Source organism: Anabrus simplex, chromosome 1, assembly GCF_040414725.1.
Source record: "Anabrus simplex isolate iqAnaSimp1 chromosome 1, ASM4041472v1, whole genome shotgun sequence".
NCBI classification, from domain to species: Eukaryota; Metazoa; Arthropoda; class Insecta; order Orthoptera; family Tettigoniidae; genus Anabrus; species Anabrus simplex.
Genome location: NC_090265.1, coordinates 1,083,243,652 through 1,083,261,726, shown reverse-complemented (window position 1 = coordinate 1,083,261,726; position 18,075 = coordinate 1,083,243,652). Strand labels below are relative to the sequence as shown.

General features: G+C 38.9%; 1 protein-coding gene across 2 annotated transcripts in view; it reads left to right on the top strand.

The window, feature by feature from the left end:
• The window catches only part of Vps16A (vacuolar protein sorting 16), a 131,012-nt gene that overhangs the window by 47,033 nt on the left and 65,904 nt on the right, over positions 1-18,075 (top strand). For both annotated transcript variants that reach the window (XM_067137226.2, XM_067137225.2), the window contains exon 5: positions 13,779-13,954. In XM_067137226.2, the coding sequence (XP_066993327.2) occupies positions 13,779-13,954 (176 nt within the window). The remainder of the gene's footprint in view (positions 1-13,778; positions 13,955-18,075) is intronic.

Sequence of the window (18,075 nt, the reverse complement as noted above, 5' to 3'; positions counted from 1 at the left end):
TCTACTAAATTCAATATCTTGGACTTAACTTGCTTTCTTTGGTGTACGCCTGTATAATGATCTTTGTCTAGAGGAAAACCTTCTCGACCTATGTCATATTTATTTATGTTTAGTTAGTGATGGTAAGCCGTTGTACTGTTGTGATAGTACTTGTAGGGTAGGTGTTCTTTCACTCTGGGCTTCTAATTTGAGCTCCTGTGGAAAATCGCTATTTGGCACTGCGGTCATGGCACCTTATGTTGTGGTTGGTGCTCTTGATTATGGGTTGTTGTTTTGAGGTGATTTTAATTCTGGGTATTTGATTGCTAACCGGATCGAGTGTTGAAGTTTGAGGTCTTGTTTGGCTATGGTGATGGGTGTGGTTGCTCGTTCCATTCTGGTATTATGGATACTCCGTGTACTATCTGGTGCTTACCTCGTTGACTACCTACTGCTGTGTTTTGAGTGGTGTACCGTGGCCCTGACTCAATCAAACGTAACAAAACTGTATTGATCTAAAATTGGCGGTTCACTTATTTTGAAGATTTCATTCACCAATTGCGCCTTCCTTTGGTCCTCCCCTGATCCCGTTGTGTGTTTCTTTCCCCTGTTGTCACCATTTTGCAACTCGAGATCATGCATTTCCTTAATATCAAAGGAGACTTGTAAAGGTATTCATGTATTAAAAATTAATTTACCACCGTGCTTGAGAAAATAACCTGGATGCGTGGACTTATAATCATGTGGTTTTTGTTTAATTTTGGTCAGTACATCTGTGATTAGTGTGAGAGTTGCCGAACCTCAAGGTGAACTGCGTCATGTGTCATAAACTATATCATTGTGTGATGCATTGAAAACATGTATGTTAGGTGAACCTGAAACTTTGGTGAACTCTGGTCATTGTGCTCTCTATTTGGTGATAAACATTACTCTGGTGATTTTCCGTGTGCTCGGTTAACATTTCTGGACACTGATGTTGATCGCACCCCGCCTATTATTTCTAAAAACTATGTGATATGGAACTGTGTCTTGGACTATTAACCTGGTCATGTGAACTCCTAACTAAAATTAGTTAATCTTGGTGGTCGTTTTCTGTTGGACAACTTCACCCAAATTTAGTATATGTGTGACCACCACATCATTGATGACATATGCATGAGGTTTTGTCGTCGATTCGGGGCGGGAGGGCTGTGACGATATTAAATAATGTGAGCCTCCCCCTTATAAACATTTTGAACTGGCCTGTGAGCCCTAGAATATCTGTGTCAATGGACTGCTCGACATACCGTTTTAAACTAATGTAGGCCGCGCGCAGTATCTCCTAGCTCTGTTTGGTTGCGCATGCGCAGACCTGCTACCAGGCAAAACTGGCCTCCTCCTCGCTTGCTTGCCGACGCGAGAGTTAGTTCGCTTGAGGCAGCCATGTCGAACTGGTGTGGTTTTGTGTCCGGCGTCATGGAGAAGTGGACTTCTAGAAAACCCCCGTGATACCTCCATTAACGGGGATTTTCCCGGTACGAACTAGTTGAAGACCTCCTGCCTTTTCTTCTGAGCATTTTTGGATTTATTTTTCGTCTGGATACTTCACAACGAGGTCTGGATGCTGGTTGCTTGACTGTATTTCTTCGTCAACAATGTCAGGTTAAAAATTCTTCTCATTTCTTCATCACCAAAGGTATGTACCAGTGTTTGACACACTTTAAACGTCGTCCTGAAGAGGATTTTGATATTTTCGAGGATTCCTGGAAAAATAATAATAATAATAATAATAATAAATATTTGGACTTCGCCGTTAAATTTATTCCTATTTGCGTGTGTGGTATCGAAAATCTGGAAAACTGTTTCGGCAACTAATCACAGTAATGTGGAAGGTTCACCATGAACTAAATTGGAATTATTAATTTAAAATTTTACTGATCTACTTTGGCATTTTAAATTGTAACTTTCTTTGTAAACCAAGGTACAGTCTCCAAGGTACCGAACCTTACCTCTTTCGGCTTTCTGTTTGCTTTCCTGTGTTTTGTTTTCTAATTCGTTTGGTATGTTTTCTTCTCCCCCCCCCCCCTTCTGGGGTTTGGGTGAATTTTATCATTTTCTCTGGCCTGTTTTTCCTCCGTGTTTTAGGAGGCCTTGCTTGTTTCTTGTGGTTACCTTGGCGACGGTTCGTGTGTGGATTGTTGTCGGGTGAATTGTTGTCTGGCGTGTTGAGCCTGTGTGGATCTTGAATTATATATATTTCGGGGTTGAGTGTATCGTTTACTGTTTAAATTAATTTATTTATTTTCTCCTCCTTAAATGTTGTGTTACCATTTCCTTGCCCCGCGTGAGGAGGTATTTTTACGTAAAATTCTGTTTGCCTTGGAAACTGTCCTTGGTGTAAACTGAACGTTTTCAAATCTGGTAATTATTAGAAACGACCGCGTTGAAGATCCAGTTTATTGAATAATTGTTAACTTAGTTTTTTTATTAAATAACTATCCGTGATCGATCACATTTTATTTCAAGTTGTACTTATGTAAGAGAGTCTATTGGTTTTCCGTTGTTTTCTGATTACATTTTATTTGGTACGGAGGTCACCCCTTTCCTTCTTTGTTGTTTTCATAAAGCTCCCCATTTATTATCTGTTAAAGAGTATTTATTTTTCATTAATTGTTATTTAGTAATGAATTAATTTTCTTTAAAACCCCACCTGGGTATATTCTAATTTATTTTACTTATTGTTAATTTCCTTTTCCATTTTTCAACCTTATGTTGATTTTATTTACATTTTGCCATTACGTTTTAAAAATAAACTTAGGCTTTATCATCTTAATAACTTGGTTTGTTACTTACTATTTGCCCTTCCATTAAGTTTTTTTTAAACTTCATGTAAATGCTGGTTTTCATTCGCCACGTTCGGTGGAGCACTGCCTCTGATTTACTTCCACGGCCTTTTAGTCGTCTTCCTCCGCTGTTTCCGGTAAGTTTTTCTATGGTTCTTGTTTTTTTAATATTGTGACTGTACTTGTTGTTCTTCTTGTGCCCATCACCCTTCCTCGTGTTCGCTATAACTCCCATTTTGGGGCGGGCACGCTAACAACCTTCTCGCCATGGGTCTCCATCTATCTCTCTCTCTCTCTCTCTCTCTTTTTCTCTCTCCCTGGTGGATAAGGTTTTTCACCTCATCACCCCTAGGTGGTACCGGGGACCTAGAGGGTGGTGAGCGGTGAGAACTGTTGGCTATGTTACTTGTGTATTACAGATACGAATACATTTTAATCTAATGCGCTTCCCTCAGGTTTAAAAAAAATTTAGCATTGCCGGGCATGTCGGAGGGCATTGTCTGCTCGCCTGGTGCAAGTCGATCTGCACGTCTGAGTGTGAGGAGATGATGATGATGTAGAGAGAGGATGAAGCCCAACGTTAGCACATAGCCTACTCCTGTTAAATAACACCAAGGAGTTTGTTCAAGGCTTAACTTCTCCATCCGACAGACAAATCACGAATCACCTTCAATGGCATCATATGCCCTCACTCCATATGAACACTGGATAGGTTTGGAATTGAATCTGGATTTTGGAACTCTGTCTAGTGAAATTGTATACCACCAACTCTCCTACTCTGCCAGCCAACATTCTGCTGGTGAAATTATTTTTTTCCCATTGACAGGACTCGAACGGGCTAACAGCAGTAACAGACCAAAAGCTTGACACCTTAACAATCATGGCCACCAGGCAGCCTTTATTTGAGATGCACACTTGATATGATATCTGCTGGAGGCATAGAAAATTTTCTCTTGTTCTTCTCAACCCATTCTGTTCATTTTCCCATATTTGTCATTGAAACTTTTTAAATATAAAATTCATAATTTTACATGTATTTCCTGCATTCCATTATCATTAATTGCTTAAGATCTTGGAAAGGAAAAATTGAGTCGGTCAGTTCCAAAAAGGGTCTTCTCCAAAAATCGACATTCAGTTATGCACATCACTACATTCAGAATGTAACGTCCTTTCCTGTGGTGTGTAGGTTATGTGCCAAAAAATTCTTGTCCCTGTGAGAAACAAGTTTAAAATTCCGTGTCTGTTCCATATTGAGTCTTGTCCGTTGGCTACCATTCCGTATCAAGTCTTATCCTATGGCAGATGCTCCATATGAAGTCTTGTCCAGTCGTCAAACCTGGTACAACATGCAGCAGTTGCAAACCTGCAATATATTTATGTTGTTTTGTTGTTTACCCTGATTAATATGAACATGGACAAACTACTGAGCCATTTGTGCAATATTTAGCAAAGATTTGTATCAAGATTTAAGTTGTATAATGGAACAAGAAGTTATACAAAGTGGTCCATGTATATTTCCTGCTGAACCAGGACGTAGTAGACCCGGCAAAGAGATAAATCTACATGGAAGAAAATCGTTTTAAAGCAAAGAAGGTAAGAGGTTATGTTCATTAGATTTAATCTTAAAACTTTTAGACTGTAAGTACCTACATGGCTGAAAACAGTGCTTTTAAAAACACTGTGGCGTGTGACTCATGTAGTCCACACTAACATAGTACACCTAGTGATCGATTTAAACCTGCGCTTTCATTATCTCACTTTCATAACACCTAACCTAAATATTGTCAGGTAAATCTGTATAAGAGCATACTCACCAAATGTACAACAACCAAACCTACCCTAGCACAAACAGTGTGACCATACGCATGTACAGAAATACCTACTGTCATTCCACTGTTCATTTTGTTTTGTTTCAGGTATTCTGCATAAGCAACCAGACTGTGGACATACTGCTAATGGAAAACATACTTTCATGTGCTGGAAAGTGAACATGCAGGATGTGAGGCAATTTCACTGTGGCTTTTATGCTAGTAAAAACAAACTCATGCAAGATGCCAAGATGCTTTAATTTTGAAGTTCACTACTGTCGAGAAACATCAGCGAAAACGCCCAAGGAAGGATAGGCTGGCAAAAACTGTACATATAAAATATTTTATACCAAGTTTTAGGAGTGCTACAGGCTCCACTTTAGTTTAAGTGTGTCAAAAAATGTTCATTAGCATATTATCAGTTTCCAAGACCAAAATTCAAAGAATTTGTAATAATTATTTCATGACAGGAATGCCACGTATGGATAAACGTGGAGGAGATAACCAATCAATGAAATACGCAACTAGAAAGCTGAAGTTAAACATTTTATTGAAAAACTAGTGCTGATTGAATCCATTATTGCAGGGAAAAATCAAATAGGCAATACCTCAGTAGTGACTTGTCTATTAGAAAGCTCTGGAAGGCTTACAACAGTATTAAAAACCCTTTGTTACAGGTGAAAAACGATTATTTTCATGAGATATTCGTAAATGTAGTCCTTTACGAATATCTCATAGCTTCGAAACACCGGCAGCTCATGTTTGCTCTACATGTATTCAACTCAGAGAAGAACTTAAGACATGTTTGTCTAATTCTGTGGAAAAACAAAATCTAATGACACAACTACAGATCCACAAACTAAATTCTCCAGAAAGAAAATGAAGGCAAGTTTATATTATCGTTCGATTGTCAAATGAACATGGTTCTACCAAAAGTCCCCGATCAGTCTGCATATTATAGCAGTCAACTGTATTTATATAATGTTACAGTGTGTGTGGGTTCATGTAAAACAAAGCAAACTAAAGAAAACACTTTCATGTATACATGGACTGAGAATCAGAGAAATAAACGGTCCAACAAGATCGTCTCAGCAGTTCATCATCGACTATAGAACTCTGATTTATTACATTTTGATATTCTTAAGCTATTAGCGGATGGAGCAGGGGGACAGAATAAAAACACAACTATGGTAGGCATGGCAATGAAGTGGCTAATGTGTGAGGCATCTCAGAACGTGAAATCTGTTCAGATAATATTCCCTGTGGCAGGCCATTCTTATATTCTGCCAAATAGAATATTCAGAAGAATAGAAAGGGTTGTTCAAAAAAGGATACCATCATCTCTCCTGATGAGTATTTAGATATATACTCCCAAATTGGCACGGTATTGAAGATGGGTCAAGATTTTCACGTTAGTGATTGGAAAGCAGCAGTTAAAAAAGTTTTAAAACCAACATCAAAGTGGCACTTTCAATTCCAGCAAACAAAACAGTTTATCATAACTAAATCAAAGAAGGGTGATGCACTTGTACAAGGTGAACCCACTTATCAAATGGAACTGGGTGCTTTAAAACATGTTAGCACAAAACATTGTACAGCTAAGAACATTGTTCCACAAGACATCAAAGTTAATCCGGCAAAAATAAAAGATGTATTCTCTGGGTACTCCTGTTTTCCCTGTCATCATTCATTCCAGCACCACTCTCCAATATCATTTCATTTCATCTGTCGGTCATTAATCATTGCCCCAGAGGAGTGCAGCAGGCTTTGGCAGCCGGCACAATTCCTATCCTTGCTGCTAGATGGGGGCTTCATTCATTTCATTCCTTACCTGGTCGAATGACTGGAAAAAAGGTGTGGATTTTCATTTTCAAGACTCTTCTTAAAAAAACACTTTGGGACTAATAATAATCGTATGGCCTCAGCTACCATGTGCAGACATTTCAATTTGACGCCATCTGGCTGTCTGCTTGTCAATTTCAATATTCTGTTTTACCCTAGGCCTACTAGATGGCATACCGAGTAAACCGAAACTCTCTTGGACGTCTATGGCTGAGATTTAATGAATTTTGTCGGGTAAACACCAAATGTGTCACCAGAGATCTTTTACATGCCGACATCATACGACAGTGAGTGTCGAATGGACTTTTTTCCGCCCTTCAAGAATTCGACTGCCTCTGCCAGGTTTGAACCCACCATCTTGGGATCTGGAGGCCGTCACTCTTATCACTGATCCACAGAGGCATTTGGGACTGCACGGAGGGATCTTGCAGAGCTTCGTTTGTATAAAAATGTATTAGGAAGAAAATGGTTGAAAATAAAGATCCAGATGAAAATGAATCAATGATTGATGTTTCCCTATTTGTTTAAACTTTTCTTTAAATATAGTAGCTCACAATATGCCATTTTTCAAATTTGTTATCCACTTTTTATTAGTTTAGAGCTATGAATAAACAATTTTTTTAAAATATCATATCCGAGTCTCATACCAATGACATTCCCCACAATCTGCTCCTGCATTTCCGAAGTGAGTCTTGTCCAAGTTCAGTTGTTCCAAATGAGATCTTGTCCTTATGACTGTTCCAAAGCAAGTCTTGTCCAACTTATTTTTGTTACTCATTATTCATGATACATAGAGCAAAAATAGTTTTTAAAAGTGATTCTGTTATGTGACTACATTATAATAAAACAAGGCCCACAATTATTTTCAAAAAATGTGAGCTTAAAACATTTTTCTTGATTTCCCAAAAGTTTTGAAACTGGACAAGACTCTTTTTGGAACTGACTGACTCAATTGCAATAGAACCTCGATATTTCAAAACCTCATCAAGGGTTATGAACTTCATGTTGTTGGTCCGTATTGAATTGAGATAACATATAAATTTGTATTTATTGATTATCCTTCCTATAAAATGATTGCTGAAACCATTGAATTTTGCAATTCCGCAGATTGTGTTTAGTTCATTCTTTAGATCTTTCTTGGACATAGGTATGCTAAAAGCTTGATGAACTAGGTTGTTGTATGTAGCTCGTTTGTGGGACTGGGGGTGCATTGAATCTTGGCCTCCACCATTCGCCGATGTTAGGCCCCTTAAAACAACAAGCGTCATCATCACAGTCTTAAAATCTAATAAATTGTCTGTTCATTTCACAGGTATATCTCTATCTGCTGAATGGGGACCTAATAGTCTGTTGGGATTATGTGATTGTGTTGCCTCAAAACAGATTTTATAAATTCATTATCTGAAAATCTATTAGCCAGGTGTTTTGTTCTTGATGTGCTATGTTAATAATAATGTTATTTGTTTTATGTCCCACTAACTACTTTTTATGGTCTTCGGAGAGTGCTATGTTAAAATCTAATAAAATGGGGCTTCATGAAATTAGTTGCAGTAGTGTATATATCTTTTATTTCGGCCGCTTGAACTTAGTGTTGAAAAGTGATTTATCAGCTAGGTGTTGCACTCTTGATAGCGAGGCTATTAGGGAACTCTTCAGATAGGTGGTCAGTTGTGTAATGAATATAGCCTTAGTGGCATGAAGCACGTCCTTGTAGAGTAATTGTGTTTTGTGACGTTTCCTTGTTGCCTCATGGGCTGATTCCCAGTGGCCTCGTTGCTAGTGCACCTACTCGTATTTACAATGAATGGAATTTTCTGTAAATCTCTAGTTTCAAAGATACGTTGTTCTGGACTATTACGGTGTGTTGCACAACATTGCAGTGGATTTATACATCATGTATACAGGTAATAATAAATTATATACTATTAATTACATGTTTTTACATTAAATAAACTCATATTAATATACATACACCAGATGTTTCATGACATAACCTCACAAATCACACCCAAGTAATAAGACCACGATTTATACCAAAAGTCCGGTCATAACTATATAAATAATATAATAATACTAATACTGATAGATGTAAACAACTTCATAGCCACACCTCACAAGTCATAATAATAATAATCATAATATACTTGTATGTGAAACTATGTGAATTTTTCCTTAAAATTTTGTTCATACATACAGAAAGGCATACGATTCATGTACTGTATATATTATGTTGGGTATTCAGCCCGAAGGCTTGTTTGATCCTCCATAGCTACGCCAATAGCTGTCATAGACCATAGACAGCCTAGGTGTCACTGAAGAGGCGTACTAGGGAAATGAAGAGCGAGGTAGTTTCCCGTTGCTTTCCTCACTGAGCCAGAAATTGATATTACATATCAGTCTGCCAAGCCCACTGAAATGCATGCATGAACCGACCCTATGAGCGAGATTTTCACACCATTCATAATAGGGACTGGCTGCATAAGGAATGGTAATACTAGCTTCGCTCATACCTCAGTCACTATCATACTGTCAAAGCCAAGGATAAGACAGAGACCGATCAATGAAAGTAACAAAATTACTGCAGCCCATACCAGAAGACGTAGTGCACTGTAAACACTAGGTCCTGCCGGCAAAGGCATATAATAATAATAATAATAATAATAATAATAATAATAATAATAATGATCAATATTTCCATTATTTAAGGCAGGTCTTGTGAACAGTGTGGTGGGGTTTTTTAACATGATAGGGTATTGTGTATCACGCAGAATATTGAACGTCTATTCGGAAGATCAACACACCTAAAGACTAATTAAAAAATCAAAGAGGATGTTGGTTTTTTCTGAGATTTTGTTCAGGTTCGAATTAGAGTTAAAGAACTGATCCAAGTGAATGAAGCAACTTTCTGTGACCTCGAGAACGATGCCTTTTTTTACATTCCTGAGAACTTCTAAATCCTGCTTTATGCTGCTGAAGCTACGCTTTGATTCTAGAATATGCTCTCCAACTGCCAAATATCTATTTTATAGCATTTACATGCTCCATGTATCTGATTTTGAAGCTCCTCCCGGTCTGCCCGATATATGAAGACTCGGTTATTACATTGGAATCTGTAGATGCCCAACTTAAGATAAATGTCAGTTTTATTTTCTGAGCTGGTAAATTAGGGCTCATCAGTTGGATCAGTCAATCACTACTGATCTGCATTTTGGGCAGTTGCCCAGATGGCAGCTTCCCTATCTGTTGTTTTCCTAGCCTTTTCTTAAATGATTGCAAAGAAATTGGAAATTTATTGTACATCTCCCTTGGTTATTCCAATCCCTAACTCCCCTTCATATAAGCGAATATTTGCTCCAATTTGTCCTCTTGAATTCCAGCTGTATCTTCATATTGTGATCTTTTCTACTTTTAAAGACACCTCTCAAACTTATTCGTATACTGATGTCATTCGACGCACCCTCTCCACTGACAGCTCGGAACATACCGGTTATAATACCAATATAAATGGTCCGTTATTGGACCTTGTAAATTTTCCAGCTAATTCATTCCTGGTTGCCAAGCCCCAGTGTGTTAAGTTGGGCTCATCAGTTGGTAAATAGCACACCTACCAACGGATGGCTAGTGCATACCGTGGAGGCTACTGCGTAGGCTACTTGGAGCCACCGGCAGTGCCAATGCACTGAAATATTTCAGGTTCTGTATGGGAATCAACATCTATATCACGTAACACTTAGTTGAGCAGCCCGTCTCCTTTCTCCCAAGTCTTCCCAGCCCAAACTTTGCAACATTTTTGTAACGCTACTCTTTCGTCGGAAATCACCCAGAACGAATCGAGCTGCTTTTCTTTGGATTTTTTCCAGTTTGTGAATCAAGTAATCCTGGTGAGGGTGCCACGCACTGAAACCATACTCTAGTCGGGGTCTTACCAGAGACTATATGTCCTCTCCTTTACATCCTTACTACAACCCCTAAATACCCTCATAACCATGTGCAGAGATCTGTACCCTTTATTTACAATCATATTTATGTGATTACCCCAATGAAGATCTTATATTAACACCTAGGTACTTACAATGATCCCCAAAAGGAATTTCATCCCATCAACACAGTAATTAAAACTCAGAGGACTTTTTCTATTTGTGAAACTCACAACCTGACTTTTAACCCCTTTTATCATCCGATTTTTGTTACTAAAATTGGTGTGAAGTGTGTGTATTTTACCATCTGAGATTCAATGTTTTTGCTGCGTTCACTGCTCTTTGTTGAATCATATCATGAGTTATGGCAAAGCCATAATTTCTCAATATAGCTGTTATTTTAGGTCGTCTAGAACTTTGGTGTCGATCTCCCATATTTACGTCTTTTGGTACCATGAAAGAATCACTAACTTTTATTTGACACTTTTATTTTTCTCTTTTTGATTGTGCCAATATGAGTTCATGTGAGGAATATAAGTACTGAAGAGGAACAAAGAAGTGTCAAATCAAGTCATAGATAGATAAATAAATAGATAGAACAAGAAAATAAATACAAAATAGGATGAACATAAAGGCAGGTTAGTGGGTGAAGAGGAAGTAACAGAAAAAAGTCAAGGGCAAACATGAAAACACAAAAAAAAAAAAAAAACAAGGACAATCTCCATATACCAGTTGTATGCATAAGATTTTGCCAGTTTTTTTGTGGTAAAGAAAACACATAATTTTCAAGCGAAATTCATTTTTTGTTTATTCAAAATATTGGCCATCGGCTTCTACACACTTCGCCCGTCTTTCAGGTAAGTTATGAATACCATGCAAGAAAAACTGCTTGTCTTTTGCGGTAAACTATTCATCGAGCCATTTTCCAACTTCCTCGAAATGGCTGAAGTGCTGCTCTGCATGCGCGTGCCCTATTGATGCGAAGAGGTGATAGCTAAATGGCGCCAGGTCGGGGGAGTACGGCGGGTGCGGAAGGATGCCCCATCCAGTAGATTTCAAGGGGTCTTTCACTGGTTTTACTGTGTGAGACGGCGCATTGTCTTGTAACAAAATCACTTTGCCATGTCTTCTGGCCCATTCCGGTTGTCTTTCGATCAATGTGTGATTTAATTTGTTTGGCGATAGTGTTGGGCATTAACAGTTTCACTGGGCTTCAAGAATTCATAATACACAATACTGCTCTGGTCCCACCAGACACAAAGAATGGTCTTTTTGCCAAAGCAATTTGGCTTTGGTGTTGAAGGACTGGCTTTGCCAGTTGACAGCCATGATGTTCTCCGCTTCAGGTTTAAATCCATTTTACGTCACCCATCACAATTTGGTACAGAAATGATTTTCTTTCATGGCGTAGCAGCATTTCACAAGTGACTTTGCGATTTTCCATTTGCCGTTCATTCAAATCGCGTGGGACACATTTACTGAGTTTACTGATCTTCCCCATTACTCATAAACGTCTGCTTGTGCCAATTGCTGTTGAGTTTGAGGTGGATCATTGTCCAGTAATGCCTGCAATTGCTCATCTTCGCACTTTTGTGGTCTACCAGAGCGCATTGTCTTTCACCGTGTTTAAATTGTCGAAACTGTGTCTCGTATGTTCTAATTAATGGAGCGTGTTCACTATATGTTTCTACCAGCAAACGATGACTTTCCACAGCCTTTTTCTTTTGATTAAATAAGAAAAGCAATGTGTGTCGCAAATGTTCTTTTTCAGGCACAAACGTCAACATGATCACTGAACGATACAACAAAGACCCTAGTATTTGGAGGACTCAACTTGTGTGTGTTGGTAGGTTAATATCAGACGAACAAATTGACGTGTGTCGAATTCATACGCTGCACACTGTTCGCTCGCGCCATCTCTTAGTGAAACCTGAAAAGACTTGTGCATACACCTGGTACACTGTCCTTCAATTTGCAATCTCTCACAATACCGATATTTCCTCTGTCAGGTTATCAATAACAATAAAATAGCTTTCCACATATGTGCGTCAGTTTGTTTATTATGTAGAATCTGATTACATGGCAGTATGTTACAGTTTAATCTTACAAGTAAGAAGTAAAATTATATTTCTCTGGTGAGCATTAGTTGTATAAAGGACATGTTTCATATTATAATAATAGGTTGTCCTGCATGTCGTAAGAGGCGACCAAGGGATGATCCAATTAGAATCATGAAACTACTTGTAATAAGTACCATCATGCAGGGAACACCATGGGTTGCATTTACTTCCGCGTAGTACCACCATGTTAGGTACGCAATGGGTTTGTGATTAGTAGTGACAGTGTGTGAATCAGGATGTGGGTCCTACAGTACCTGTGATTCGTACCCCTATATGAGCGACACCATGGTTCTGCCTAACCTATGCTCAGTTCCCATTATGTGAGGAATTCCACGGAATAGTACGAGTCCCTGTGGTTAGTCCACTTCTGTGAGGAATGCCATAGGTTTGCGTTTCGTCGCCATAAGACCTACTGTGTCGGTGCAACGTAAAGCAACTAGCAAAAAAAAAAAAAAAAGTTTGCGTTGCCTCCAAATAGCGCCGCAATGTGCGAAACACCCTAGATCTGTGTTACATGTGCGCATTACACTACCTGTGAATAGTACCACAATGTGTGGAATACCGCGAGTCTCTGCTACTTTTTATTAGTACCGCAGCATTACACATAGCATGGTTCTACTTTCCTAGCAATAAATACCATTATGAGGGGCTGATGACCTGGATTTTGGACCCGTTTCGACTATAAGCATAATGGATTCAGCATCATGCTATAGAAGCAGTCCCATGGTTAGTAATACTATTGTTTTGTGCCAGCTTCTGTGCATGTAAGGCACTGTGGGTCGGATCCACTGATCGTTTTAAATTTATATCCATCCATTCATTCTTCGTCCTCGTGCTTTGAATTCTGGTCAGTAGAGGATTTTGGACTTTTAAGTTGTCATTTCATTTCACTTCATACCATTAGGGGCCGATGACCTCAATATTAGGCCCCTTTAAACAACAAACATCAGTCATCAATCAATAATGGTTGTTACAATTTGTCCTGCACCTCAAAATTTGTCACTTGAGGCCTGACTTATATGGCATATACTTAAATGTGCCACTGCATAGATTGAGAAAACTGGGAGAGCACATTAAGTTGGCAGTAGATGTAGAGTTTGTCCTTGTCCTGTTAGGTTTTCATGTTTGCCCTTGTCTTTTCTTTCTGTTGCTCCCTCCATCTATATTAGCCTGGTCGTTGTATTTATATTCTCCTTCCTAACTTCATACCTTTGGTAATTTGTATTCATATATTACAGTATCTGTTCCATTTTCGTTACTTATATTATGCTTTTTTTTTTTTTTTTTCAGACACCTGAAGTAGGTGAAAATATCAAAACTGTTGTTGAAATTGCAGTGTCTCAGAACAATCGTCATGTAGCTCTTTTTTCTGATTCTGGACACCTATGGATAGGATCAGCAGACCTGCGTAAAAACTACCGTGATTTCAACACAAAATGTCCTAGTCGTCCAAAACAGCTAGTTTGGTGAGTTCACTTCTGTTCCTTTTATTTTGATGTTGTTTTTATACCTACAGCTTTCATGTTACCAAGTAAGTAGGTTGGCCTTAATGCAGTTGGTTAGGTGATTATCTCATACGCTCAGGGTTGTGGGATTAAAACCTGGCCCATATTAGCTGGCATTTGATTTAGAAAATGCTTACAATAGTGTACTCAGAAGAAAGGTATGCAAAGTAATGCAACGGAAAGGATTTGGAAAATGATAGAATATGTGCAAGCAATGTATAAAAATATATTGTTGCCACAGTATCCAGACACGGGAAAAGAGAGTGGTTTTGGAATGAAATTGGACTATGACAAGGAAGTGTGCTGTCACCACTGTTACAGTAAAACCTCGTTAATTCAAAGTCATTAGGATGCAAAAATTCGACTTTTTATTACGTGATTTTGAATTAACCGCCAATTAGTAATTCAGAAATGCCAACCCTTGTTGTGCCACGAAATATTCTATGACCCATTACTGCATTCAGTTAACCTTGATACACAGTTTAAACCTTTCAAATGCTATGGAAAAAACTATTTCCAAATGTATCCAACAAGGTGCATTTACAGTATTCAAATAATGCACTTGGATAAATCACTGGCAAACATAAGCTCACGCTATGAAAGGAAAAAGAAAAGAGCATGATTCAAAGACGAGGAGAAATCTATGCTGGCTCCCCTGTGCAAGAATTTTATTCATTGGATTACTGTACTGTATGCATTTTAGATGTCCTGTACTTGCACAGAAAGTACCCAATGCCCTTAAAACATCGTGGCTTATCGAACTTCCCTATGATGAGCAGAGAAAGTCTCTCCTTTTTGTCTGCATTACAACACAGTACAGTGACTATCCTTGTACGATTTCCTGCCATGGCACTTCTCTCGTAATTGAGAAATACCATCCCTTGCCACGTCACGAAGTATTCTAAGACCCATTAATGGATGCAGTCACCTTGATTCACAGTTTAAACCTTCCAAATGCCATGGAAAAGGCTATTTCCAAAAGGTATCCAACAAGGTGCATTTACATTATTCAAATAATGCACTTGGATAAATCACTGGCGAAAGTAACCTCACGCAACGAAAGAAAACACACACGGTTTAAGGACAAGGACAAATTATGCTAGCTCCCCTGCGCAAATGCTTTATTTTTTGGATTACTGTACTGTTTGCACTTTTTAGATGCCTTGTACATGCACGGAAAGTGCCAGACTCCCTTAAAACACCGTGGAGTGCTGAACTTTCCTATAACAAGGGGAGGAAGTCTCTCGCTTCCGTGTGCATTGTAACACAGTACAATGACCCCTCACCCTTGTATGATTTCCCGGCTGGCACTTCTCTGCTTTAAAACAATAAGTCCATTTGGGCTCGGCAGTAAAAACAATGGAGTTTTATCGGCATTAACGATATTGTTCGGTGTGTACGAATTGATTATATGGGCCACGATTTTTCCGGCATCTGTCGGCATCGCTGGTGTTCGCGGATTCTGCTTCTCCGCAGATATTGTGGCTTTCCTTAAAATGCTGAATACAAAAGAATTATGATTTTACTCAAACTTAGCATATATGAAGCACACTGGAGACACACCGCAGTGAGTGAAAGTACGGAAAGCTACCCCTGCATGTTTTGGAAGGTGCATTCTATCATGATGCGGATAAATTTTAAATTTAAATTACTCTGTAAAAAACTATTATTTTAAATGTAAAGGCAGTTTTGATTTAACACATTCACGCCCATCATCTGAGCGGGCTATTTAAAGGGCTGGCTCAGCTATTCCAGCTGTTAGTAGCAGAGCAAACAACAACAAATTCTTTTCACAATAAGTTCCAAACTAAACAAGATATGGAAACAAAATTTTCCACATACCTTAATGAAGTCCTCTTAGTATCTCTGTAGGGTGTGGTAGGTAATGTCACACTTTCCTGGGTGAATGGAAACACCATAATTTTCACAAAAATAGCGTATTTCACTAATAATTTTATTTTTGAAGCACACTTTGCACCTTCTTGAGGGGAACTTGACTTTATTTGATGGTGGAAACTTCAAGAGAATATGCTCTTTTCTCTTCCCATCTAACCTAAATGGTGATCCTTGGCTGGTGCCCTTTTTGGCGGCAAAATCGCGGGACGTTGACTTGGAGCTGATGAAGTAGATGAAGCTGAAATGTCGTAGAGAGGTGACTGTACTTGTATGTCGGGTTCACTTCCCCCCCCCCATTTGAGAATTCCCTGATGTTCCTTTAGATCTTTTTGTACACCCTTACTTGACCGTATTGTTCCACATACGGCAGTGTTCTGTTCCCGTAATTGTTTCGCGAGTCCAAAGCTATTGTAATAATAGTCCATATAGGCTGTATACCCCTGGCCAAGATAATTTTCAAGTAGCTGAAAAACTGTGCTTTGTAAATTCGCACTACTTGCATCATTTATATTGTCCCTACACGCCATGGTTACACTTCAGAACGCGATTATACACACGCTTGTGCAATCACAAACCAACTACGCAGCTAGTTGGGCCAGTGCAAGGCTACCTTCAGAAACAAAACAAAAGAAGTGCATTGGGATGGAAAATCGCCGTGGCCATGTGGTTTCTGGTGAGTAGAAGCATTCATAAGGATATTACCTTCATCTCTCTCACACATATTTGTGACCAAAATAGATCCCAGCTGCGTAGGAACAGCTCCAGTTCAAGGTTACGCTTATCCAGGCTAACTCGGATACAGTCCACAGCATGGTCACGCGCTATAGGCAATAACTCGGATACGGGTGTGAATGTGTTAAAAGTCTGAATTTTGGTAATGGGTCCGACATTTTTCTTTGAATTACGAATTATCGGTACTGTATTTCGAATTAAACATTTTAAATAACATGCAAAACCGTACCTCATGTTTCTGGGAACGTGAGCTTCATCAAATTAGGCGGGCTTCTGAATGAACCAATTTTGAATTATCTAGGTTCTGCTGTATTCATAATGGTTATGGATGCATACCTGCCAACCCTTCCGATTTACCCGGAAACTTTCAGATTTTTAACTCATCTTCCTGTTTTCCGATTTATTTTTATTTCTTCCTATTTTTGACCAATATAACCTCCAGTACGGTCAGTACTCTTCCCCAGGATGAATTATGATGTGTTTGTGTAATTTTCGCAACCTCATTTTTAAGCATATTTACCGCTATTTGATGCTTTATTTGGCAGGCGGATCATCCGTCACCTTCGTGTATTGTATTTCCCGCTCACTACAGCAGCGTGTGTGCTGTTCAGGTGGGAATTCGGGACGGTAATCTTCCTACGAGTCAGAGGTCATGCGCACTAGCGACCGCTAAGGACTCCGTTGATCGGGATGAAAGAGTGAGTTTGTTATTGTGTGGTTCCCGTGCTCGTTTCGTTGGAGTTTTAGACCACGTGTTTTTTCTTGCGGTTCTGTGCTTTACCCCCTGTCGAAGTCATATGTTAATAATGTACGAGACATACTGATCTGTTTTGTATGTGGTGGTTTCGCGTATTTCAGTGCTTTTGTGTTGACCAGAGTTCATAATTTTAATGACTTCAACATATTTCAGAGAGTTGTGTCGGTGACAGTTTGTGGTATTTTCTCTTCACTTGATGACTACAAAACATAACAAACGTTATCTCCAAGTGTTCAGGGATACCTATAAAACTGAATTTCCATTCATTTTACAGTCCAATAAAGGAAACTATTATGCATTTTGTTCCGTGTGTCGGTGTGATATTAATATCTCACACGGAGGGAAAACAGATATTGTAGCTCACAGTGTCACACGGAAACACAAAGATAGTGCTAGCTGTCTCGAGAGGAACAAAAAATTAAGTAAAAAATAAAGTAATTTTTTGTAGGTGGGAAGGAAGATGATGCAGTCACTCGAGCAGAATGTTTGTTCACGGCGTTCATTGTCGAACATAACCTTGCATTGTCTTGTTCTAATCACGCAGGGCCATTGTTCAGAAAGATGTTCCCAGATTCAGACATTGCGAAGAAATATGCGTGTGCTAGAACAAAAACATCTGCCATAATTAATGCAATGGCCCGTGATACAGATAGTAAGGTGATTCAAACTTTAAAGACTGAACCTTTTGTGATTTCAA